This window comes from Aulonocara sp. 'chitande type north' Nkhata Bay, linkage group LG18, assembly GCF_057382095.1.
Source record: "Aulonocara sp. 'chitande type north' Nkhata Bay isolate Kocher_YH1m ecotype deep benthic linkage group LG18, A_spYH_male_GT1.1, whole genome shotgun sequence".
NCBI classification, from domain to species: domain Eukaryota; kingdom Metazoa; phylum Chordata; class Actinopteri; order Cichliformes; family Cichlidae; genus Aulonocara; species Aulonocara sp. 'chitande type north' Nkhata Bay.
In genome coordinates, this window is record NC_141361.1 from 8,970,633 (window position 1) to 8,998,577 (window position 27,945).

Genomic DNA, 27,945 nt, shown 5'->3' on the forward strand with positions numbered 1-27,945 from the left:
TGGACTCAGGATACAGAAGTTCATTGTGTTGATAAAGGATACTTAAACATGCAGACTGGAGAAGCTGACCACCAAAGATCTGATTGGTTAACAATCTGCTCTACCTCCTGAGCCATAGTCAAGAAAAGTCACTCTTACAGTGGGTAGCTAAACATAAATGACAATGACTATTTTAGCATGGTGATATTAGCATATAGCTAAAAAACAAAACAAAACCTGAGAACAATTATCTTTGACTGAAACATCCAGAAATATTTAAGTTCTGATAAACTGGACGGGACTGCACAACACACTTCAGCCACCTCTCTCCCTCTCTTATTTTCTCTCTGCCCCCTCCTCCTCCTCCTCCTCCTCCTCCTCGCTTGCCTCGCGCTTGAGGAGATCTCTCTTGTAGCTGGAGAGGAGAGGTCGACCGTCTCTCCTCCAGCAGCCGCCGGGCTTCTCTGCAGCCTCCTGCCGCTTCATCATGGATCTGGGGACTAAAAGAGTCGCTTGGATTATCGCTCACGTCGCCCTGCTTCTCTCCATCTCTTACGGGACAACCGGAGAAGGTGAGCCGGCTGTGCGCGTCTTACTTTTCCCGGAGGATATGCGGGGAGTGCGGGCAGCGCAGACCGCACAGAGCAGTGTTTAATTTCTTTTTGGAAAATCAGAGTTTCTTGTCTCTGTACTGTGTGCAAATGTGTTGAGTCTGTTGTTTGGTGAACTTGTTGTGATGATGAGGAAAATGTGGTGCTGCTCTGAGAATTGGCGCGCCTCTGTTGCGCATCACTGTACCGAAGTGGTTCGCTGTAGTAAGAGTGATCAGATCTCCTCTTGTTTACTAAAACTCTATCAGCATCAAAATTACACACATAAAGTGAAGTCGACCTTATTTACAATGCAGATTTTCACCTTTCCGACTTTTAAATATTTAATCCTCACATTTTATTCATGGTAAAATATTTCCTCTTAGGGAGCTTGGCCACGAAAACGAGGACGGTGTTGCTCTGGAGAGGTATCAACATATGTATTTTAATCTAAGCTGAAGACGGCAGTTAATTTGCTTTGCATGCTCTAAAAGCACATTGTTACTTCATAGTTAATTTGGTGTTCAGTACACCATGACGATCATCCTGGAACTGAGCCACGTCTGTTCGTACACACGCACATCTGACAGGAGTCAGGTGTGGGAGAGAGAAAAATGTGGAACGCAGATCGGAGAGACAATTTGATTCCGCAACTTCTTTATCTAACTGAGCAGTTATTTTATAGCTCAGGTCATCTGTAAACGTGGAGGCAGGTCTGAGATCGTCCACATTTCGCTGGAGTTAACGAAAAAAGAGGAAAATGGAGACGAATTGATGTGAATCTTTATGTGTAATAAGCCATTGCAATTTTTAACTGAAACAGATGTAAAAGTTCTCTCCGTGGTTTTATTCTCCTTTTCCACACCTCCCTGATATGAGACCAGATGCTCTATTTGTTCATTCTTTTCATGTCTTCTTCTTCATTCTCTTCCTTGACTTTTCTTAGCTGAAGAACCAACACCATCGTCTTTGTCCATTTTCAGTATTTCATTCTTGCAGTCTGCATCCTTGTAGCCCTCTCTGTGACACTTTGTGACACATCTTTATGATAATGTGGCACATTACCATAAAAGTGACAAAGGAAGCAATCTGCACCATTATTTGTGGTTCTGCTGCAGTTTGATGGAAAGCTGGTCAGGTGAAAGACAGTAAAGAGAGTGAGTTGCAGACAGATTCTTTCTTTCTTCTGTAGCTGGATGGATGAGGGGGCGCAGGTGATGTCAAGTTATCAGATCCACTATACACTACAGCTTCACCAAAATAGCTTAATTTCCTCAGCTGTTCCGCCGTATCATATCCTTTCTGCTCCTTTTCCTCCCGCTGCGCCTCTCTTCTCTTGCTTAAATGCACTCATGTCTCTGCTCATTTCTGTTCTCTCTCTCTCTTTGTCCTCCTGTTTGCTGTCAGCTTCGTCTCTATACAGCAGATTTCCTTTTTTCGTCTTCTCGCTCCGCTTCTCTCTATAATGCCATCTTGTTGTGCTCCCCATTACCTGGGTCTTTGCTCTGCAGCTGCATCTGAATAGAACGGCTGCTTGTATCGTGTCACTTCCTTCCTCTTTTGATTTCCCCACCTGCTTATTTTGTCAGTGTCATGGCCACATCACTTTATTTTGCTCACTATTTGTACTCTTTCTCCTGACACACTCCTTTTTTGGGTCATTTCTGAAAACTCATTCCGTGTGCTTTTGTTCCTCCCACTACCATTTCTCTCATGTTGTAAAAAAAAAAAAAAGCCTTTTTACAGCATTTCACTTATCAGTAGATAGAAATATATCAATTTTCTGTTGGTCCAGCTTTAAATTGTTTTGGCCCCTCTTTCTCTGCCTGTCTCTCTCTGTTTGTGTCGCACAGCCTGACCCAGCAGCACACTCATCATGCATGGACCATAAACCACAGCAGCGTAATAAGTTAAGACTGCAGGGGCGGAGGGGGGAGAGAGAACACCAGCTGCAGGTTTTAGACTTAGCCTTATATCTACATCTCCACCACCCCTGGAGATGGTTCACTGTTCATTATGGCTGAGGTACTAAATGACAACAAAGTAGAAATACATATTTTAACAGCCACAGATGGTGCTCCAATGACTTGTTAGCCGGAGGAGTGGAGCGCTGGGTTTTGTGTGATGAGATTCAAGAAAGTGAGTGTGTGAGTGAAACAGCAGGGCCGCAAAGTCACTGCGCATTTAATCACCTTTTGATATCAACAGCGTGACAGAGTTCTGTGTATTTTGAAAAACCTTGTTTATGAAAGTAGAGCAGTGAAGGGCAGGTCGTGCAGTCTCAGCAGAGACCAAACGTATTACTAAAAGGTTTCATTCAAATCACAAAATCTGTCTCGCATAACAACATCAGGCGCTGAAACTTCTTCATTACTTTTGATTTCTTATGATTCCAAACCAATAAATTGATTCTTGGTACCAAAATTGTTTTTAAAAATATTTTTTATATTTTCCCTATATTGGCTTCTCTTCATTCACTTGCTGTCAAATCTAGAATTGAATTGAGAATTCTGCTCCTTACATTTAAGGTCTCGAATAATCAGGCCCCATCTTATCTTAAAGAACTCATACTACCATATCATCCCAACAGAGCACTTCGCTCTCAGACTGCAGGGTTACTTGTGCTTCCCAGGATATTTAAAAGTAGCATGGAAGTCAGCTTTCAGGCCTCTTTTGTGAAACCAGCTCCCAGCTTGGATTCGGAAGATAGGCACCCTCTCTACTTTTAAGATTAGGCTTCAAACTTTCCTTTGCGACAAAGCTTATAGTTATGGCTGGATCAGGTGACCCTGAATCTACCCTAAGTTATGCTGCAATAGACCTAGGCTGCTTGGGGCTTCCGATGGTGCACTGAGCATTTCTCCTTTTCTGACCTCTTTTCACTCACCATGTGTTTATACATCGCTCTGCACTTAATTATGAGTAATTATTCATCTCTGGCTCTCTACCGCAGCATGTCTTTTGTCCTGTCTCCCTCCCCTCACCCCCAGCCGGTCACGGCAGATGGCCGCCGCTCCCTGAGCCCTGTTCTGTCAGAAGTTTCTTCCTGTTAAAAGGGAGTTTTTCCTTCTCACTATCGCCATAGTGCTTGCTCAAATGGGGTCGTCTGATTGTTGGGGGTTCTCTGTATTGTTGTAGGGTCTTGAGCTTACAATATTAAGTGCCTTGAGGTGACTGTTGTTATTTGATGCTATATAAATAAAATTAGATTAAATTGAATTGAATCAAATCTCGAAGGTAAACAACTGAAACACGATTACTTTTAATCATATCTGGATGAGTCTGTGAGGTACTTAGATAAATTTGAGCTGTAGTCCCTGATTAACTGACACAATAACTGCAAACAATTTCCACAGCTGTTTCTACAGCTGTCTTTTATTCTGTCATTTGACAGTTTTTCTTCTTTTACCTTCTTCCTTCAGAACTTGCCACAGCAGATCATCTGCCTCCACCTCACCCGGTCCCTTACATTTTTCTCTGTCACATCAGCCTTCTGCATATTGTTGTGGAAGTTTTCCATTTAAATAAAGCCTGCAGACGAGCAGTGAGCGGTAGCTAACATTCTTTAATCCAAACACACAAAGCACAGAAAACCAAGCTTGTGGAGAGCCTGCATGACTGCGGGGCAGACGTTCAGCAGAGTCTCTCTGAGCCTAGCATGGCTCTCAGTTAAATACCTTCTTCAGGAACAAAAGGCTGTTTCACACTCCCTTGCTACCTACCAGAGTCCTCAAAGAGACAAAAGACTCTTCCTGTGGAGCTGTCTGCTTCCCCCAACTTCCTTACTACACCCCCACCATTTGTCTTAATGTATGAGTATGAGACTTGTTTAAATCCAGTGGCACCAAGGCGTTATACAATAAAATAATGTGATTAATACAGAAGTAAAAGAAATTCCTATACAATCCCACCCTTTGATTCTTAAATCAAGAATCACATTAATACCAGAATTTCTTTCCTGACATTCTGTATATCATATCAACATTATTGTACACTTAAAGGAGTTTCACACTGTGTATCCTCACTTCACTGTTCTCCCACCACCCTTTGTTCATCTTTAATCTTCCCCACAATCTAAGCTCTCACATGCAAATGGAAACAACAATGATCCAGAGGAAAGGTCTTCTCCAGAGTGTCAAAGTACTTTGCATGGCAAAGTGAAACCGCATTAGGTGGTCATTCTCATTCTCAGTCACGGTCATGGCTCCTGGTGTCTGTGCCATTTACAGAGTCATAATTCCAACACTGATCTCCCTCTGCGCTCTCACTTTTGGAGCTTGGCACGCTCTCTCCATCCCTTGATTTCTGTTCCAACGCCACGGACGATTTAAGGCAGAGCACGTCGTACACCTTAGTTGTCTTCCTCAACGTCAACATCGAAACTCTTTCATTTTATTTTAAGATTTTGCTGTTCAAAATCTCCTCGTGACAATCCTTTGGAAGCCCAGTGGTGCAGCCCAGTTGTGCAGCCCACTGTCGTTTGTCAGCTGTCCTGGAGATGGTCCCTGCTTCTCACTGGTCCTCTTGAAGCCTTCTCTCCTGGTCATGGTCTACATTTGCACCTCAGTCAATCCTTCCATATCCCTCATGTCATGGTCTCTGCAATTTAAAAATGAAAACTTCCCCAGAAAACCCTCTTTTGCCCTATGTCAGGTTATCACAATTAGACATGCACAATAAAGTTGTGCACTGTCTCTTAAAAATTCCCAGGGCTTCTCCCCTGGATCACTTCAAGCCCTGTCGTAAGAAAAAACATTAGCCAGCGGTGTGTCCTGCTGTAAATCATGTGATTAGATCCCACGATTAACCCTCTGCGGTGGAAAAAGTGATGTAGATGTTAGCGCAACACATCTGTATGCACACTTTCTCACAGTGACCTCTGCACTGTAAACAATACAAGGTCATGAATAACACACTGCTGGTAAATTCACAAAGACACAGAAAGTGGCAATTAAAAGGTTAAGTCAGCACGGCCCAAAAGCTCATGCAACCTGTTGCTGTCATCTTTCTGCTCCTGTAAAAAGAAACATACATACATCCACCCTTTGGTCACTCGGGGTGGAGGTGCAAGCTTGCATACTGATGTCAAGTCAGTCAAGCATTTGTCAGTCCAGTCAGTCCCTGTTTTTTATTTGCTGACAGTAGAACCTCTCGTGACGCAATAAGTTTCTACTGCCAGCAATGACGTCATTTCAAAAAAGAAAAAAAAGAATTTAGACTGGATTACCTCGCTGAATCCTTTTTGACAGGGACTTGTTTTTTTGATTGTCCCAAATAAGTGGCTTTCTCCCGAGCCCATTTTAATTTTGGAGAAGCTCACTTGCGATTGTTCAACATGTTGTGTAGCGCTTTCGATCCCGATATTGCAGGCCTGCTTGAAAAAGAGAAAATTGCCAAACAAAAAATCTCAGTGCACTGTTAAAAATCAAAAAATATGAAGGCCTCTTTTTAGAAGTTGTCTAAGCATACTCTCTTAGAATGATAGATCAAAACTGGCAGGTTCAAAGTGGTACCAAAAAAAAAATGCATCAGTAAATCCCCAAAACATTCATCCACCAGTCACACCTCACACAACAGCAATATTCTATTAGATAATGAGTTTTGTTTTCCCCCATGTACCCAGATGTGTGTCACGATAAGACCTCCCTCACACATCAGAAACAAGAAACTCAAGAATCTATTAGTCTCCACTCATCTGACCCTCCTGCATCATTCTGTTTGACCCCTGCTATGATTCAATCATCCTTCCCCAAAAATAATACTAGTTCACTAGTCTATGTATCACTTCTTAACCTACTGAGTGAACCGGACAAGATGATGGTCACAGAAACGCATGCTTAAAATACTGTTTGATCTTCATGAGCTTCATTGCATGTGTGTTTGTGTTAGTACGATTAATGCATTTTTCTGTTTGTGTAATTTTTGTGTACCTCTCCTCTTTGCGGTGCTCCAGACACTTTTCAATTCTCCACGCAAGGCAGTCGTTTTTTCTTCCCAGTTTCCTAAACCCAAATTTTTACCATCTGTTATCTCCAGTGCCAGTGGCTTTTGAGAAACTCACAATACTAAAAAAATGTCATCATGTTTTTGGAATCGTTCTCTTCAGTTTAGTTTCCATCAATGGCCAGGTGACAATTAATGCTATTTTTGGCACTTGTTTATGTCAAAGCAGTAGACAGCAGGTTTATCAGAGTGGTAAAATTGAAACAAAACAGCAAAATTGTTGTTTATTAGTCACTGTTTGAGTTTTCGTCTTTCCTTGCAAATATTTTATTTATAACAAATATCGAGCCAAGCAATAATGTGAGTTTGTTATCAAGAGAGTTTCTCATTCTGTGAGTGAACTTGAACTGCAGTTGGCACAATTGCCCTTGCTCTATTTTGCAGCCTTGTTTGGGTCAACATACTGTAGTGGCCCATGAATGAACTCCACCTCCTGCAGGTTGGAGTTAGAGTGGCCCTTGAATTTGCTGCAAACTACTGTCAGCTATTTTGACCAAAGTGGCTGAAAAACGCTGTAAAAAAGAGATTCCCAATCCCACAATTATACATGTCCTTGAATAACATTATCGATAACAGAGTAGGTACTCTGGCACGGACCACTCTGTTTATCTCTTTGATCTAATTGTACCCTTAGAAAGTTTTCATGTTTCACTTTGTTCAGTTTTATTTTGTGTGTCCTTAAGCACAATGTAGGAAGTATGGCACAGCCCTGAATATATTTCTAGATTAATTAGAGGCTTGTTTAATTAATTTTGATGTTTTATTGGGACATAATAACTTGCCAGTGTTTGAAAAAACCCTCAGATTTCCTGGAATATTGCTTTTTGTGGATAACAGTTTTTTATCAGAGCAAAGCTTTGGTACATGTGAGATATATCCGGTTTGGTTATTTAATTACATGGTGCGTCTGTTACTGTTAGCAGCTGTGAACGACACAACTAAACAGTGTTGTACCCATATCCAAAGATTTATTAGCAGCTTGCCAAAGGACAAACCAACTGAGGAATGTATACAACTGTATTAAACTCTGTTATTGATTCGCTGGCCTTGATTTCCCCATGGCTGTTGTGTACTAATAATGAAACACAAAAGCCTGTATTATTCAAAGCTGGGTGTGGTTTCAGCAGATGCAGTACAAGCCATCTCTAATTAGTGAATAAATTCCACTGGACACTGTTCAGTGTCTAATGTCCAGTCAACCAAAAGCAGTTATTATAAGGATCAGGTTCAAAATTCATTTCCCCTCTTCTGTCTGTGTTTACTCCCCCCTGATGTTTATGTCCATGTTGCTCTGCAAACCCAGGCAAACTACTTAAGTAGTTTATTTTCTGATGGGATTCATTACTCATAAAAATCGAAAAAAAAGTTGGTTTTCAAACATCTGGTAAACATATTTCAATTCAAGCACGGATATTTAACCTTAACAAGGAGCTTGGTGGTTCTGTGTGGTGTTCTCCCTGGGTACTCTGGTTTCCATCTACCCCAAAGACATGGCTGATGTTGGATTAATTGGTCTATCTAAATTAGCTGTAGTGTGAATGTGTCTCTGACACGGTTTGACTGCATAGCACTGTAACAGAACTATAATGTAGAAGCATGAAATTTGTGATATTTAACTTACCTGGAAAGTGATGTGTAAGACTAAGGGGGCTGAAGGGCGTTTTCCCTTTAGACATCTATACAACTTGACTTTTTGTCTTATACCTAATGAAGTGCCTTGTTACCTAAATCTAACAAACAGCCACATGGAAGAACTATAACCCAGTTCAATAAACATGACTCATTATATGAAAGTTTTGATCAGTTTGCAAACTGCTTTGAGTCTACTACAACAGTTACAAAAGCATAATTTTAGAGTCTGAGACATTTCTACACAAACACACTCATAACAACCTTTTTATCATCTAGTGCTGTGCGCTGAACAGGTTGCAGACCCAAATGGAAAGTTTGAGAAGCCAGGTGTGAACTCACATAATAGCTTTAATGCTGCAGCTTCAAAAACACATAATATAAATTAAAGGGACCACTAGGTGAGGCGAGGAAGTAAATGACATGAGTCATAGGAAGCACAGAAAAGCTGGAAGACACAACTGAACAGGAAACACGAGCTAACATAGAGCAGAACAGGAAGACTAGATAGGGGAACATGGAAAGACAATAGGACAAAGATAAGATGGGGACGCAAAGGAACACATAAGGAAGTAAATCAGGATTAATGAGACAGGGGAGGCAAAACTCAATACCAAGCACAAGACCATCAAAATTAATCAGGAAATTACTAAACACAGAATCAAAGACAGGCGAAAATTAGACAAGGCATGAGAACACAAGGGAAGAATGACAGGTCAAAGAAGGAATACGAAACAATCTTAACTGATAAAAAAAAAAAAAAAAAAAAAACACAAATGAGAAAACTAAGCAACATAGAGAAAACAAGAACAAGACACTGAGGAATAACACCTAACTCGGCACAAGGGATTGCAAGACAAAAACACAAATGGAGCTAGACCAGACATGGGAACAAAAGGAATTCAAGGAACACAAAATAAACTAAAGCCCAGAAGTAAACTAGGTGTGAAACAAACCTTTAGACTATCAATAAACAGAGAAACTAAGAAATGCAAAGTTTAAACAAAACTCAAAACACCCAGGGATTGTAACACTTTTGCATGTTTCCATTCTGAAAAAGAGATCAATTTATCCGTTGCACTTCCTGGAAATTCTTCTTCATCCAAACTACGACTGAAATAAAGCAACCAAGATATTCAGATTTTAATTCTTGCTTTGGCTCATTTCAGAAATTATACAACTATAGAAGACATAAAGTTTACCTTCCACAGAATGGCAACCAAACTAAACATCTTGAGTAAAGTCGCTGGTGTGCCCTTTAAAGACAGTTTCAATCTGCTATTTCCTGTGATGACCATGGTGTAGTCCATCTGGATGATGAGTGTTTCAGTGAGTAGGTGCATATAATAATTTATGCATGTTTCTCTTCTCGGGGTAGGTTTAAATTAATTATATTGGCCCGAGGTGTTTTAAGCAAACATGAGGTTAAGGTTTATGTAAGCACATTAATATGAAGATGTAGCTGCCTGAAGTGAAGGAGACACTTCTGACCTCCTGCTAAATGCACTAATGTTTCTCCTAGGAAAAGAGGACACTCCCTGCCTTTGCTTCCTCGAGCCGAGGCTTAAGATTACGGTGTATTCACGGTCTAAATGCTTGCTAAATGGCTGCTTAAGTGCAGAATTAGTTAGAAAGCAGAGTATATAATAAACCTTAAAATTCTTCAATATGTATTTATACAACCGGATTAGAGGGTGAATATGTAGATGCGAGCTGGGCTGTTTGGAATATTATACAACAGACTCAAACTCGTACAAAATGATTGAATGAGCAAGGTGAACAAATGAAAGAAAGCAAACAGCTTTCCAAGAAGGAAGAGAACAGCTAAAAATATAAGTAATGATTTTAAAGGCTATCTAAAATCTACTGTCAAAGTTGATTCCCTGTAAATGGATTTGGACTGCCATCTAAGAGCCACAACCAGAGGGGAAAAAAAACAGCCCATGGCTTTCTCAGTCCAGTAGCCCAAGTTGTCCTTCAGCCTTTTATTCCCTAGAGAGTCCCCCCTATTGTTCATCATTCATCTAATAATTGTCCATGACTTCACTCCACAAGTCATTCGTTTCAGTGCCATGGGCAAGGTCTGGCTGAATCTGTTTATCACAGTAAATTGAAAGGCAATATCGTATTTACTGAGGGTTTCTGATGTTTTGTTCTTTCTTCACTATAGCTACCATCTTTCAGTTAATGTAATTTGTTTTTTAAAAATAGCGTGATTATTGATAATAAACAAAATCTTAATATGTGCTTATTTACTGAGCGTTAGATAATTTATCTGGTACTACATCTTAGACTTGCTGCAGATTGGTCACTTGTAATTCAATTCAATTTTATTTACACAGCGCCAAATCACAACAACAGTCACCTCAAGGCGCTTTATATTATAAGATAGACCCCACAATAAAACATACAGAGAAAATCCCAACAATCATATGACCCGCTATGAACAAGCACTTTGGCAACAGTAGGAAAGACAAACTCCTTTTTTACAGGAAGAAACCTCCGGCAGAACCAGGCTCAGGGACCCCGACCGTTGGGGTGAGAGAAGGATGGCAGGACAAAAGACATGTGGGGTAAATGTGTCACGTTTGGTCACATTTTATTAAATAAGGCTTTAAAATAGTGACTGAGGACATAACATTGTACAAACTTTCGAAAAATGAGTTGGATTAAACAAAGTATGTGCCTTTCTGTGCTAAATTAATTTCTTTATAAATAGGGAACTAAAATGTAACTGTAACTCCAAAACATTCAACATGATACTTTTGTTAAAACACTAGAATTAAATCCAAAGGTCTTCATTTAGTCACATTCTGGCTGTTGGATTCTACGCATTAATTTGCTGTGGTGGTGTGTAGAGGCAAAATAATGAAAGTCGGGTCACTGTCCAAATACTCATGGACAAGTTGGTCCCATTTGACTGTGGGTCTTATCATTTTAGGCAGTGTAACATTATGAATGGAAACATATTGTAGCTTGTAGTCACAGCTGGGAGTTGTAAACATAATTGCACTCTTTCTCATCTCTGGACTTTCAGCTCTGGATCATGTAGGTGGTGTGGGAACAGTGGGAAGAAATATGGAGTCAGCTTTCGATCAATAGATGGGTCAGCTATGATAACACACACCCTATTATTTATTAACGTGACACTATCTTTCTTAGCCGCCTCTGAAATAGTTTTTTCTTATCTAGTCAGTCATTAATCATATTACTCATCATCCACACATGAAAGACTGATGATTGGTCTCACTTTCCCAGCTATCATCTTCAGGTATGTTCCCAGTCTTGTGCTTGCCTTCTACTTCTCAGTCTCATCAGTCTTTCTTGAGGTATTTATCTCCCCGCAGAGCTGATTTAGAGCCACTGGAGTGTGCTCTATAATCATAGCCTAATGACAGATAATCTCAAGAACACTAAATGACTTTAATCCTAGCCTAATGACAGATAATACCACCACACTCCTACTTTACGTGTGTGTGTGCGCGCGCTCATTTGCATTTTTCCTTGGCGTTTCAGCGATGGTGACTCACTGGTTTCTCTGTGTCCTCAAGGAGAGAAGTTTTCAACCTGAAGCTGTTATTAGTTGTCAGTTTACTTTCTGCCTGCTGAGAGAAGGAAAGGTGTCCTCTCCTGTCGTAGCTTCAAAGTCAGTTTGAAAAGCTATTTGGGAGTCAGACGTTTTGTCATGTGAAGCAGACTCCTGGGAAAGTGGAGGTAATGTTCATTCATATTCAATCTGGTCGTGAATCTTTTTTTTCTTCTTACCACCTGCTGCCATTCTGTGCATTGATCATGCTAAACTGAGGTAGACACCAAAAAGAGTCTATTATGCTTTAGTTATCTTGGCAGTAGTTTTTGCTAATTACATCAAATTAAAGACAGCATGGTGTGGTAATTTATGCAGATAAGTACTCAGATATTGAATGCTGATTGGTAGATTAAATTAAAGTTTTTCAAAAAAAAGGGGGGTCATTTAGGCTGTGGAGGCTCTAGGGGAATATTAGGGAGTTGTAAATGTAAAAGTATACCGTATCTCTTTCAGTATTAATACGATAATGAAAATGCAGAGGATGGTGCTGACTCAGCAGCATATTTCAGGTGTGTCGCAGTCTTGACTCAAGGGAATTTACTGCTTCTCAATGAGCTGCTTGTTTGCACAGAGAAGAACATAAACATAGGAATATTGAAAAAAGTGGCTGAGAATAAAACCTTGTCATGGATTCTTAATGGTCATTTATGTAAATTTGTGCAATATAGAGTCATGAATGGGGTATGATGGAGTCAAGGTTACAGAGGAAGCGAGAAACCACCAGCCATGAATCTGGATTTAATATCATAAGAACCAGTAAGTGAGGACCTGACAGAGGATTAAAGTGCAGTCATTTGACATTAGGACATGGTGGATGGGTTTATTTTTTATTCCAAGGCCACCCATAAGAAGAAACCTGGCTCCCAAAAACAATGAAACCATTTATCTTGTGAGGTAATCATCATCCCAGAGAACTTGTTGTCACTTTAATAGTCTTCTGGAAGTGCTACTTCTACTGAGGTCTGTCCTTCTGCCACGGCGGTGCAGACGTTTTCTCTTCATTCTTTCGCTTTGGTTTTCGCTGTCAGGTAACTTTTCATAAAGCTTTGAAAATGTTTGCATACGTTTAAAAAAAAGCATGTAAATATGCATGTAAAAACACAGACCTAAATGCAAGCATGACCAACAGTATAACCAACGTGCATTGGTGATGCTTAGAGTAACAACAATACAACCATACTATTAAATAATAGCTTACATCTACAGTTATTTCCAAAATCTTGTGCCACTCTTCATTTTTTTTATATTTTGCTCCCAAGGAGCCAGACTTTCTCGTCATTTTATTAAGTGGCCTTAAGCAATACTTCTCCCACATTATCCAGGAATTTTTTTTGTGCTTTTACACTAATTTTTATTTTTATTTTTTGTTTTCAGAGGAATTGTTTTTCTTGTTAAGCCACTTAACACTGACCTATGAAACATTCAAGAATCAGAAAGGCCAGGGATGAAGCAGAGAACCACTGTATACACAAAACAGACATCTTGGCAAAGAACCAATTTTAGATATCTTTAGGAACTTTGTTGCAAGAGCACAATATTTGTATTTTTGCACAAAAAAGGTGATTCCCAAAGAGCTTTTGCATATGTCAGCACTGTGTTCAGTGTGTCCTTGAAAAATTTGGGGAAACTGGACAAGATGAGAACAAAAGAAGAAGTAGCCGGCGTACAAAACTACCTGCAGCAGATGAACAGCAGCTGAACCCAGCTCAGGTCCTGTGTCAGCAAAGACTGGACACAGGACCTTAGATGTATGTGGTCCTTCAGTTGATCCATCTACTATTTGCCAAAGCCTCAATAAAAATGGTCTCGGTGGAAGGTTTGCTATTAAAAAGCCAAGGAATGGAAACAGTGTGAAAAGGCTTTTAAGGCCAAATGTGACTCAGTGTGAATTAATTATTGTTATATTCCTAGAAATTAATACTTACAAAACTTGAAAACTATAAATGTCCTTATGGGCCCAATAATAAGAATGCATAAAATAAATTTGTCTCGTGTACTAGAGTAACAACATATACAGAAGCTTCTCTAGACATTTCAAAGTATTGTTTTCTGATTAGTTATTGTCATCATTTATGTTAACCCTCCACTACTAGCAAGCTGGAAAATGAACAACTACTCTGTGACAGTTGTGTCATTGCCTTTACCCTTACTTGAGCCCAGTAGAAAAATGATGAAAAACTGGCTCAACATCGAGTCGCAGAAGGAGACAGGTGGTGTCACTGAGCTCTGGAGACACAGACCGCTATGAGAATTATTAATGTCACATTTTCATGTCTTTCCCTTTGCAGAACAGGTTTCACCTTGAATTCCAGCGTGTTGGTCTGTTAAAATGGTACTTATGACTTCTGCATTATTCTCCACTTTTGCAAGGCTAATTAGCGAATGTGTGTTCAGCGTCATTACATATAGTAACTTCATGCCTCACGCTCCTAATTTGCCCTCGTTACAAAAATAGATGCTGATCACAGCTTAATGCTGCCACTGCTGTGTATTTTTTATGAAGTCAGTACTGCATGACCACAGCTCTGCAGCCTGCTCCTCTGATATTCTGCAGCGACTGCTGATGAGAAGAAGCACGGCCAGTCAGTTTGTATTAGAGAGGAGGACAGAGCTGAGTCAGTGGCCATTAAAGACAGAAGGGTGAGGCTGAATTTCAACACAATAAGACAGCGGTAAATTAGAACTAAGCACTTTGAGGTGAAACAGAAGAGGACAAAATGAAGAGATGGGTAGTGAGAAATAGGAGGAATGAGAAGTGGGGAGAGCTGTATAAAGTGTGGAAGGATAAACTTTAGGGGTCAGAGTCTGCAGGCTGTCTGGCTGGAGTATTCCCTCTGTGTTTCTCACAACTGCAGTGACATTTTCCTCTGCCTTTCCCATTTTATCCCTCACTGATTTTGCTGTATGTGTGTATGTGTCACCATCTGCTCTCTGGATGCACCCCCTCACTTCAATAAGATGAGCTGACTTGACTTCAGGAGACGAAGGAGGAGGAGGACAATGACAGGGAGGATAGCAGCAGTTATGACAGAAACTAAGGAATGAGGGTCAAGATATGTAGAAAAGGGGAGAAGAGCAAGGAAAAAGGGGAAAAAATAAGTATAACGTCAGTTGGGAAGTAGGAGGGTCAAGAGAGGTGAAGTAAAGAACACAGAGGTGAAAAAGAAGACATTGGTAGAATGAGAGGATAGCTTTGTTCAGACCTTAGTACATTCCTGTCTCTCTGTAGTCATATTGTCAAATGGCTCTATAATTTAATCCCCTGCTGGCTTTTAGTAGAGTGTGCCTGGGTTTTCATGTTCAGCTCTTTGTTTTTGCAGACCCCTGCAACTTTGTGTGCGTTTGCCAAGACTGCACTGGTATAAATATTAATGCCTGGGCATAAAAAAATAGATCCAGCCATATAAGAAATCTGAAGACTGAACCGATTTCAGACTGAGAATATTACTGTTTCTTTCTGTATCTTCTTTCTAATTAAGTCACCAAAGAATACTGCATTTCAAGTAAAGACCAGGTTGTGCTTCAGTAGAAGGTAGTTAATGGTTTCTCCCTTCACTGCCTCTTCGGGATCTAGTTAGCTTCACATTCTGGGCTAGTCTACTCAAAGTATTATAATACCCCAAGCTTAGCGTTAGCAACCTATTCAACACATGTCAAGTAACACTTTTGGGGCGACCACCTTCAAGTGCTTCTGGACAGCTTACCTGATCTTAATAAATATAACTTTAATAGAATATGATATTTATAATACAATTTATTTCTAAATATAACCAACAGAAGAGGTGAATGATGGATGAATCCAGAGTTTCTGCAAGTGTATTACAAACCCTAGGACCACCAGGCTGTTAATGAGGGTTGTTTTCTATTAACACAGCCTTGTGAAGTAGGTCTGTAGACAACCTATTACAGGGGTGGCTGTAGCTCAGGTGGCAGAGCAGGTCAGCCACTAATCAGAAGGTCGATGGTTCGATCCCAGGCTGCCTCCTGACTGCATGCCAAATATCCTTGGGCAAGATACTAACCCCATGTTTGCCTAGTGGTGGTGGTCAGAGGGCCCGGTGGCGCCAGTGTCCGGCAGCCTCACCTCTGTCAGTGCGCCCCAGGGCAGCTGTGGCTACAATGTAGCTTGCCATCGCCTGTGTGTGAATGGGTGAATGACTGAATGTAGTGTGAAGCGCTTTGTAACATTTTGAAATACCGAAATGCCTCAAACTTGCAGCATGTTAAGCCAATTTTAAAAGTAGCTTGGCCACATTGACGTCAGATATCAGCTAGGCTTCCTCGTGACTTACAAAACTGCCTACGATTAAGCCAGACTCACTGACAGATGTTTTTTGACTATAGCCATAACATTCACAAATGTGATAGTCACACAAGAGAAAACAGTGGTTAGAGCCTGTGACATTAACATAATTACTGCAAACATGTGCAATGAACTTGCAGTCTTGTTGCCTTTGAAATGTTTGCTTTGAAGATGGAGAAGATGTCTGCTGTTGTCTTCAAAGTAACATTGGTGCATTAAGACAGCGATAAAGCTGCTAACACTTTGCATTTAAATAGGGTCAAGTTGGCTGTTAAATTGTGATAATAACTGTGGTAAATTGTCAGAAATCACAATTTTTTTGCTGTCAAAATACACAGATGTACAGAAGTCAGGCCATGATTGTTTGGAGGTTGCCTATTCAGTGCAATCACCATGCGACCACCAATTTTTACTGTTTGCGAAGAGTTTTCAGTCCTATTTTTACTCTAACGTGACAAAGCCATAAGTGAGCAATAAGTGATTAGACGTCATTATTTAGAGTGGACAACCATTGTGTCACTAAACATAACGGCTACATTTTGTGCCTCAGTATTTCTGCAGTATTTTATGGTTTCCTGAAAAGAATTAGAACTTTTATACGAGCAGATTTTTGGACTGACAGCGGAGTCTGTTATTTCTCTCAGTCGTCAGGGAGTTGAGAGTAGCTGCAGGAAGTTTTCAAGTCTTGATCGCTCATATTGCAGCTGTGTGATAAATTTCATTCAGACATACCAGGAAACAAAAAATTCAATTTCGGTGAAACACATTATCAACACAAAGATAAAATACTTCAAGCTGGAGTGAAAGATTAAATCTAAGGCAGGCACAGAACAAATGTGCGCAGTACTGCTCTTGAGTGATGTCATCTACAGCCCTCTGCTCTGTAATTACAATCATCATCACCTGGATGAGCATTTTTCTGAGGAAGAACTGGAGTGCTTATTTGGTGTCAAATGGGTGGTTTAACATTTTATGTGTGTGCTTCTCTGAGTTTTGGATTTTTCAGCTTGCTATAGAGTCAAAAAGCAACCGTGGTCTCTCAGTTATTTATTATTTCTGAGCAGTGGTGAACTTGAGTCTGTCTGCATTTGGATCCTCTGCTGCCCACACTTACATTGTCCTATAAAGGCTAAGTCTGAAAGCTCTGCCACACTGGTCACAACTTTGGACCAAATCTCTTCGCTAGTCAAAGAAATCAAACTATTCTCTTTTTCCCCAAGCCCTCGAAAAAGCTGAGTGAGGCAGAGGACATTTGAGAACATCAAATTATCTGCAAAGAAGTTTTTTTTTGAAGAGCACTTGCTGTTCTAATGACTCCCCGGGGGGGATGGCTGTAAAGTAAAACTGAAGAGATGCTGTGACTGCAGCTCTTTCTGTGTTTTAGTTGAGGTATGAAGAGGCTGTGCACAGGCAGAGAAAACGTAGCTGTTATGCACCTTATATAAAACTCTGACATTAGCAATAAGTAGAAAATTGTTTGTCCGAGGTCATTTTTTTTTCTTTTTTGTGTTGCACTGGCCGCTGGAGTTTTGGTCACGAAGAGATAAGAGTCTTGTTCTGACTCGTGGCAAAGTGTGCACAGACAGGCAGGGTGGCTGTGTAGTAAATATCAAGTTTCTCAGCTTGGAGAATGCATTCTTTGCCCTGTTTGATTTTTGATTAGATCACTTTTTTCCTTACCTGAGGATTCTTCCTCTTGCTGTTTTGTCAGGATCAGATATAAAACAAAAAAACATAGACCTATAAAACAGTAAAGTCCTCTGTGTGTGTGTGTGTGTGTGTGTGTGTGTGTGTGTGTGTGTGTGTGTGTGTGTGTGAGAAAAGCGAGCCTTTATTTGGGCTGATGAGAAGAGTGCAGAACAAAACATTAACAGTGGCAAGGAAATACTAGAAATAACTATGACGACTATGAACACGATTTTGCGCAGGAGCATTGTGATGGCCAAACCTGGGGCCACACTCTAAAATCAGTAACTCTTCATTTCTTCATTTGAACATATTGAAAACTAAAGTGTGTTACTAAATGTATTGATTGGTTTGGATACATTTGTTCTATTTGTAAGCGTGCACAATGTATTCATACCACTTCATTACTTTGATTTTTGACTAAACTTTGTCTTTTTATTTCTTACCTGCCATCATCCTTGGGAGTTGGTGGACAAAAGATGGCAGCCAGGGTTTGAAACCATTAAATGCAAAGAGGGATAACTGGACCACACCACCACTTCCTACTGAAGGGGAGAATGCGTGTTTTCTTTCATTTAAGAACAAAGTATTTGAGTTCAGGGTTTAATGGGTTTTGATTTTCTTCTTTAGTGTTTAGTTTATTAACAAACTAGATTGTGCTGCATTGTTCTGTGATTTATGATTGTGTTTTGTTTAGATACCCCTCATGTGTCACAATGGTCTGATCAGCCATTATATAAACCCTTGTATGTCATTTCGTGGAGGTCAGTTATGTTTGTGCGTGCAGTCATTTGGTTTGTTAAGTTTGCAGTCTTTGCCTGAGTTCAGTTTTGTTTCTTTGACCTCTTTTATGAGCTCAACATTTATTACTTTTGTAAATATAATTTTTGTGGGTTAAATAAATGAAAACCATATTTTTCTAGTGATTCCTGGGACTCCTCCTGTTTTTCAACTTGGTCCATCACAAGCATGAAAGAAACTACAGAATACAAACATGAATTAAAAACATGGCCATGCCGTGAACAGAATCATGAAAACCTTAAAAATCTGGAGTGACGTGGAGGGTGGGAAAACGGACGACCTGACAAAGGCTGACTAAAACACAAAGACTAAATACACACAGGTGGCAATCAGGGGAAGTGGAAACACATGGGGAAACAGCTGACACAAATTAACATCATGACCCAACAGGGAAAAGTAACATTAACACTTCCCTGCAAAAGGACACTTATTCAAATGATCATCTTGTTATCAAGAAGCTGGGACATTTACTACCCAGTTGATCTTTTGAATCAGGTGCATTTGAGCAGGGATCAGGATCTTCAGGACAACCTCTGTGTTTGGGGGTGGCTGTTGTGTAGGAGGTAGAGCAGGTCACCTACTAATTGTAATTGTGGTAGTTCAAGTCCTGGCTGCTCCAGTCTGTATGCTAGTGATGGCCAAATGAAGCTTTCTGAAGCACTGAAGCTTGTATTGAAAAACGGTTCATTACTCGAAGCTTTTCAACACAGTCCTCTCTGGTGACATCTGGTGGCCAAAAATATGAAGTGCAGCTTGAATCCACAAAATAAAACCAACCGCTTCATTATGACTGCTCACTCTACAGAGTGGAATCCTGTCTGATATTGGGCCGCCGTTTTGTTGCTTTGAACGTGTATTTTTTGGTGGTTAAGAAAATGTGTTTTATTTGTTTAATAAATAGTTTTGACTGGTAAACTCTCCTTGTTTAAATATGCATCATGGTGTGGTCTTTCTTTGCTTGTGACTTCTTGATGTTGGTAAATACAATAATTGAAAAATACCACGTTACTTATATATACATATAATAATGTAAAACACATTATGGAGTATGCTTCTGCTGTGAGGTCTTGCCTCCATGCAGGTATGCATTTAATCGCCGGAGGGGTGTATTTATAAATAATATTATATTAAGGAAATTTTCCCAGACATATTTTTGAGCTGGGGGTAGAATTGATTGTGAAATGGAAAAGGAAAATGCTTATGAACTTGCAAATTAAAAACATGATGCATTGACGGTAACCCTTTTTCATTTTTATTTAAAAAGAGAATTTGTTCTAGTGTGCGATGGCCGAACCTGTTCCTTTTCGTGGAGATAATTTCTCCTGGCTTAAGGAAAATCCCTTCACATGGCACAGAGGAGGCTGGAGTGCAGAGAAACTGGTAGAGATGCAGTTATACAGTCTACCTGGGCCCCACCAACTATCAGCTAAAGAGAATAAATAAATTCAATTGCTGCACATTTAGCAGACTAACATTTTCAGATTAATTAAACAATAAAATATATATTTTTACAACATTCCATGTAAAGAGTCAAGTGGAAGTTTTTCTAAAGTTATTTAATGATATTTATATTATGGAAGCAGATTTTTGACATTTTACCTTTTTCCAGTTTTCAGATATAATAAACACGCACAAAACAAAAGCAAACGCTTCCTTACAAACCATTGAATCAGATACCGAAGCAGTTAGGTTCTAAATGAAGCTTCGGACGTCACTGATCACGTGACTCTGGCCAAACGAATCACGCTTCGATACAGTGCTTCTGAAGCAGTGTGTTGATTTTTGTGACACATGCACCGGAGCTTCAGCTTCAAGCGGACCATCACTACTGTATGCCACTTATCCTAGGGGCAAGATACTAATTGCACTGGAGTGTGAATGTTAAATAGAAAGCACTAGCATGTGCAAATAACTAGGAAATGTGTATGCTAGAAAATAGATAAGAAAATGAGTATGATTTAGAAAATAGAAAAAAGTAATTGTATGAATTGGAGAATGACGCATGTTGTATAAAGTGCTTTGAGTGCTTCAGTAGAGTAGAAAAGTGCTGTGTGTGTGTGTGTGTGTGTGTGTGTGTGTGTGTGTGTGTGTGTGTGTGTGTGTGTGTGTGTGAGAGAGAGAATGTGCACTCTTGTACAGTTAGGGTCATCCCCTCAGTGAGGACAGTGAACTTTATGTGAGTGACAGTAGGTAAGAGTGGAACCCAGAAACAGGTTCGAGGAACATAATGATGATGCATGTGTATCATTGACACACAAACACAGTTATAAAGTTATTGGATTAAGTGCTTATAAGAAAAATAACTTGATGTTTGCTTAATTTTATTCAATTCAATTTAGTTTTTATTTATATAGCACCAAATCCCAATATCAGTGCTTTTAAGACACTGTACCGGTGTTGGTGCTAAACATAAATACAGTGGTCCCTTACTATAATGCAGTTCATCTCGCTGCTTTGCTGATTTTTTTTTGTGTTTGTGTGCGCAATTATGTATGCTTTTTTATTTTTTATTTTTTTACAGTGCATTTTGTTCTGCGTCCTGATCGGCTGCAGACCACTGTCAGTCAATCTCGTGCCGTGTCTCCTGTATAGTACAGAATGCGTTCAGCTTGTGAAATTTACATAACTCTTCGATCGCTAGCAGTGTGACTGTATGTTTGTAAGTTTTCTCCCCAACAAACACAACACTGTCGACGAAACGTTTTGCACCCTCAAAGACACCTGCGGTAGCACCCAAAGGGCAAAGGAAGATGCTAACCATCACACAAAAAGTTGGACTTCTGGACATGCTAAAGGAAGTTAGAAGTTACCGTATTTTTCGGACCATAAGGCACACCGGATTATAAGACGCATTAGGCGAAACAAAACAGTCAGATAGAGTCAAACGTTACTGAACTCCTTCTTCTTGCTTTCTGTACTTCAGTACCATTGATTCATTAATGTTAAATTGTCTTGCATCTCCTCTATTCCCATATTATGGACCTGAAAACAGGGTTTGATCTTTGGTTTCATTCTATAAATCTGGGTACTTTGCGGATTTCACCTATTGTGGGTTATTTTTAAAACCCACAATAAACCGCGATAAACGAGGGACCACTGTATATACAGAAAACTGTGACATTTTGGTACCCTCATAGCATTAAAAAAATCATGCCATAGAGGGGCTTTATTGTAAAGTGGAAGCATTTAGGAACCATAGCAACTCGGCCTTGAAGTGGCATACCACCTAATAACAAAATCTGTATGCAGGAAGTTTTGTGGCATTGACTCCATGGCTGAGGAGCTTCGGTACATGGCCAAGTACTTTCCAACATATACAGTAATCAACTGCCTCTACAGTGAGTTTCCTGCTGAAGTGCTGATGGACGACTTCACTGTCTTGGATTGTAGCTGAGGACTGTAATCCCCATTCTGGTCCTTGTCAAAGGAGCTTGCAAAGAAAAGCGTCTGGACTTCTTTAAGTTGCTTGAAGACGTTTCACCTCTCATCCGAGAAGCTTCTTCAGTTCTAAGGTCAAATGGTGGAGAGTCCCAGATATAAACCTAGTGGGAGTGACCCCCCACAGAGGGACAAAAGGACCCCCTGATGATCCTCTAATCGCCTGAGCCAAGGTGTGAAATTGGGTGTGGGACCCAATCAGCTAGAGTTTCGGGTGTGTTCATTGTGAAACCTGGCCCCACCTTGTCATGCGAATTCCGGAGGTCAGATGGCCCAGGATGTGAGTGGGCGTTAAGGCGTCTGGGAAGGGATCTCAAAACTGGATTATAGATGGCAGAGAGTTGACAACCTGACAACCTGTCATCAGGTTGTCGACACCAACTCTCTGCCACATCCTGGGCCATCTGACCTCAGGAATTCCCACACCCAATTTCACACCTTGGCTCAGGCGATTAGAGGATCATCAGGGGGTCCTTTTGTGCCTCTGTGGGGGGTCACTCCCACTAGGTTTATATCTGGGACTCTCCACCATTTGACCTTAGAACTGAAGAAGCTTCTCGGATGAGAGGTGAAACGTCATCAAGCAACTTAAAGAAGTCCAGACGCTTTTCTTTGCAAGCTCCTTTGACTACGATGACCTGGATGACTGAGAACCTTCACAGCCATTCTGGTCCTTATTTTGTTAAACTGCCCGTCCTATCGAAGTCCAATGCAGGAAAAGGAATGTCATCCAAGCTGCAGTCCAAGACGATGTTAGTGTGTCCAACCACAGAAGAGACCACCGAATGACCTAGAGGACAGCCACAACAACAACCTAGTAGGCCTGCAGGGAGGGAAACTTGAGATGCTGAACTTTCAAAATTTGAGAGAGAAGTTTAAACTGGCAAATCGATTTTTTCTCCTCTTAGATATGTGGAACACTGGTGATGCAATTTGTGGAAAACTGTCAGTACTTGTTGACCAGTTTAGAGAGTTAAGTTGAGTGATACAGCAGAAATACTTTTTACAATATTAAGTGAAACTACACCCTTTGTGGTAAGGGTTAAAAGGGAAATTATATCTATTGTATAAAAGTGAATCCTAAAGGTCTTTTTCCTCAGTTCCTAGTACAGTCCAGGAGTTTGCATCCTGTCTGTCATCAGGTTGTTTTAATCTTGAGTACAGTTGGTGGATTAACTGTTTCTTATGTGGATAGAGTTTTAGCATAATGGACAACACTATAGATCAGTGGCCTGTGCTGAGTATGTTCTTTAAGCATCATTAACTCTAATGAGAAAATTGCTTTTTCATTTTTCCTTTTAAACCCAGAGTGTGTCATTCAGTTTAATGTCTCACTTTTAAAATAAGATGCCTCGGTGATACAAATATCTGGGATCCTTTTGACTGAATGCTAGAGACAAATTAAATTTTTCTTTCTCTGAAGATGTGTTGATGTTTTCAATTAAGAGTCAAATATATTCAAATCATTTACTTACTGCAGCTGACGGATTAGTAGATTTTTTTATTATACACATTTCCCCCCGGAGCCATCAGTACGAGTGATTTTGCCTGCAGCATTCCCTCTAAATCTGCATAATTCTGGCATTATGATTCACAGTGAGTGAATGCTTTGGGTTTCAGCTGCGGTTGATCTGAACCCTCGAGAAAATCCTGTTTCTCAGCAGTGTCTTTCAACTCTTCTGTGCAGTAGTTCAAGTACGATAAACCCTGCTATTTAAAGATGAATAGATTTTAAATGTTGCTTTGTCATTGTGGCCGCTTCATTTGGTTGAATCCTGTATCCCACAATGACTCTCATGTCATTATTCATTGTGGCATGTCTCAAAAAGGAGGACGATTGTTCTCTTCTTTGAAAGGCAGTGATATGTTATAATGCAGACTGCCTGTGCATTAGGATGGAGTTTGTGTGGGCTGTATTATGATGTTGACACGTCTGTTGACACCAAACGAGAAGGCCATTACGGGGCTGATTATACTTATGATTTAAGCTGATCAGACCAGGAAAAAGATCTAAAATTAGCATAGCGTGTTTATTGGTTAATGAGAAGCTTAGCAGTTTTAGCCTGAATGCACCCCTTGCATGCATATGAATAAATACATTCAAAGACAAATTATCACCTTATGCCACTTTTCAGTATCTAACCACTACTTTAACAAGACTCTGGAGTGTTCACCGTGATGTTACCTGGTACTTTTAAGGAAGTCCGAAGGGTGGAATTTCAACTGTATCCAAAACAAGAAAAATATTCAATATGTAAAGTTTCAATAAGGCTTCCATATGCTGTTTCAGATAGTACAGAGGGATGGCTGAAGTGGTTGTTTATATGGAGGGCTTGTTGACTGGTGTACATGTTGTTATGCAAAGGAATGGTATGTCATCTGGGAATATGATTTGACTGAAATCAGCTACCAGCTTTATCCAGAACTGGCCAACACAGCCTGCAAAACACCTGTAAAACTCACTCTAGAGTTGTTCGCAGGTATATTTTGTTGCTCTTGGACAGAGCTAGCCTAGCCATTTCCTTGAAGTTTTCATGCTAAGCTAGTGCATCCTTATACTGGGTAACCTCTACTGTACGAAAGCACGTTTGACCCCCAAGGCTACCTTTTTTGACTGCTGCGATCTGGCATTTTGTTGTGAAGCACTTTGTGATCTTTGTCTTGAAAAGTGCTACATAAATAAAATGTTACTATATTTACTATGTACCGTAACTGTAGTGTGATGGGTTAGGGATGGGAATTGATAAGAAATAAGTGATTCCGATTCCATTATCGATACTGTCATATCGCTTATCGTTTCGATTCCTTAGTGATTCCCATTGGCTCCACTTTCAGAGTCACCACCATCTCTAAGCAGCGTATCAAAGACATTACATTCATGGAAATTAATTACATGCTGCATGGTTGAATGTTTGGAGGTATTTAACGTCTTTGTTGTGATCAGTGCTGGGGTTATAATGTAAAAAAGTTTTCACTTTTCTTAGTAGTAACGCAGTACATTACTTAATTACACCCAGAATAAAGACATTCATCCTGGGATCAGCATTCACTCAGGCTTAACATTACTCTGTGTTTTATGGCTGGCTTGCGAAGAGCCGAAGTTGTGTTAACAGTATGATTCAGTTGTTTTTGTCCTGGAGCAATCTCCATTTTACCATCCCGCCCTCATCCTTTTGTGCAATAAAAATAAAAGAAATGCCCATATCCATGCTGTAAACTGCGCCACTATTTCCCTACTCTGACACATGAACTGAAATCAGCTGATCATAGCGAGAGTGCAAGAACCGATAATCGGGATCGATAGGCAGGCAGACTAACGATTCCAAGGAATTGGACTACTCGATTCTCGATTCCCATCCCGAATGATTGGTAATGGTGCCTAAGCATGACTCTCCATCACTGTGTCAGTTAATAAATTAATACAGTGCATCACCATTTTCAAAAATTACCACAGTTAAGCAACAAAATACATATTATAAACTCATTCAGCTCTGCAAATAAGAGCACTTTTAAAAGGTGAACAATAGAGAGAGGAAGCACGAGTGAGGAGCTGAAACTCCGAGACAAACTGAAGCACACTTTGGCCCAAATCATTAAGCACAGTGTGAGAGTCGACCAGACGAGGAGTGGGGAGGGGGTCATTCATGCTCAGGAGTAGTACAAGGCAACAGAAGCCATTGTGAGTACACCACTAATCCGCTGCCAGCCTCATATACAGTACAGAGATGGTATTGATCTTCTCTTAGCCAAAAGCAATCTTGTTTACAAGAACTGCCTCTAGATTATGCAATGCTATACGAAATGTTTTTGGCCTAATAGGTTTTATTTTCGGTCATATGATACAAATACCAACTTCCTGTCATCGTTAAAATTTGTTGTCATTTATTTTTAACATTTACGTCTGTAATTCAGACTGTGGACATCATGGGACGAACATTTTAAGTAGCTGGACAAAAATGAGAACCATACCATGAAAGAGAGCTTTGTGTTGAGAATGAGTGTGTTCAGCATTTCTACTGATTCTGCTTCATTCTTGCTGCAGAGAATAGAGTCCATTTCCATCTTATCAGTATTTTGTGTTATTTCTTTGTCTTTCCTGCTCAAATTGCAGAATAAGTAAAAAAAGACTGTGTTTGGTTCCCTTGTGGTGCAGGGCAGGTTATCAAAGTCTGCTTTCCCATCCACTGTGCTGTACTGTCATTTTTTTTTTTTTTTACTATAATCTGCATAAAAAATTCTGGTTCCTGGTGTGTCTGCCAGCATAAATATAATACTGTAATTTGTAGAAGGCTATGGTAGAATGCAGTACCCCAAATTATGTAAAACTGCATTGAATTACTTATTTTGGGCATTTGTAGCTACAGTGCGGTTGTTCTGTAGATGGCACGGTAGGTGCCATATGCTGCTCTAAAGCCTGATCAGCTTCTCTCATCTTGTGCTATTAATTATGTGTCAAAGCAATGCTAATTAAACCAGGAGAGGAGTGCTCCTGCCATGTCCTTACCTTCAGGGTATTAGTTAGCACACTACACTGCTCTGCATTTCAATTAATCAATTAACAAGTCGGGCCACAGGCAGCTTTAAAACAGATATTGGCTGCTGTTGAATAATTCAACAGTTTTAATCAGCTTGTTCTGTCTATCAAGGCCGGAATATAAATCTTACATAATGTGTAAATGGAAAAAAAAAAAAAAGAGAACTGTTAGTGTATTTTTTGTTTACTGTTCATCTTTAGGGCATATGTAAGCTGTCACTGATTTTTTTAATGAGATCATTATTTTGTTTTTCTCCATTTTCCAGTCAACTTGCTACAGTAGCCATGTCTGCCTTTCATTTATTTAAGTGAACATTATCTCTTTATTTTAAGAATATGGAATCAATTGAAACAAAAAAAAAAGAGATGCTCCTATTTAACATGATTAAATTTGCATTTGGAATTTTTTTAAATTGTTTTTTTTCTTTTTACAAGCAAACATAGAAGAAAACATTTTGAAGACTTATTTACCCCCAGAAAACATGCACAATTCAGTTTGTTTCGGTAAACTGACATCAGTGGATTTAGTAAAAAGATTGGACATTCATGAGATTCAAAGAAACTGAGGAGCTGTAGAGTCAACAATATAGAGAAGTATCATTTGCCTGCTTCAAATGTCATTCTATTAGCTCATTAAAAGGCCCTTATTTATCATGTTGGGAGGTCACTCAGCAAGGCAAACAAATGAGGGAAATGGTGCAAAAAAGCAATGCAATACACAACAAGAACTAGACTAGGAAGTAGGAATACAAGCGAGAGAAGAAACTGAGGCAGAGATAAGAAATTGAGCAACCTTAGCTAAGAAGATGAAATGGGAAATGCAACTTTGAACAGCTGGAACACTTAACTGTGGAAAGTATCAAGACAGCCTGGCGAGTGACAGGGAAACAATAAAGTGTACACTGAGGAGACTGAGAACCGTGTGAAGAGACCTGAATTTATACATTTAAATCGGAAACCTTTTGAATCTAAACATAACATAATTCTAAACTATCAAACGGACATTTGAGTTTTTACTTCATTTTAATTTGGATTCACTTTCATTTTACTTGGATTTTTGAGCTGTGGTTTTTATTTGTTAACATTAACAATAGGTGGACTAGAGAGACAACAATGAGGAATGTTTGTTGAGTCTCTCAGCACAGTCTCAAGAGCATGGAGGAGATTCCAAGTGGCAGGTGGTTACTCTCGAAGGGCTGGACAGGGTTGCAGAAGATCCTTAACCCATCAAAAGGACCAGTGTCTGGTCCTTTGTGCAAAGACAGACAGGATGACCAATGTTGAAGTCCTACAAAATGATCTCCAGCAGGCCACTGGTGTGAATATCTCTGACCACGCAATCAGAATCAGACTTTATGAGGGTGGTCTCAGGGCCCGATGTCTACTGGGTCCT

The 27,945-nt window shown here is 39.9% G+C and overlaps 1 protein-coding gene across 1 annotated transcript in view; it reads left to right on the forward strand.

The window, feature by feature from the left end:
• Positions 1–400: 400 nt before the first annotated feature.
• Positions 401–27,945, forward strand: part of LOC147307950 (contactin-associated protein-like 4) — a 123,252-nt gene continuing 95,707 nt past the window's right edge. Inside the window, exon 1 of the mRNA XM_086270954.1 lies at positions 401–551. Within this exon, the coding sequence (XP_086127080.1) occupies positions 467–551 (85 nt within the window). The 5' untranslated portion in view covers positions 401–466. The remainder of the gene's footprint in view (positions 552–27,945) is intronic.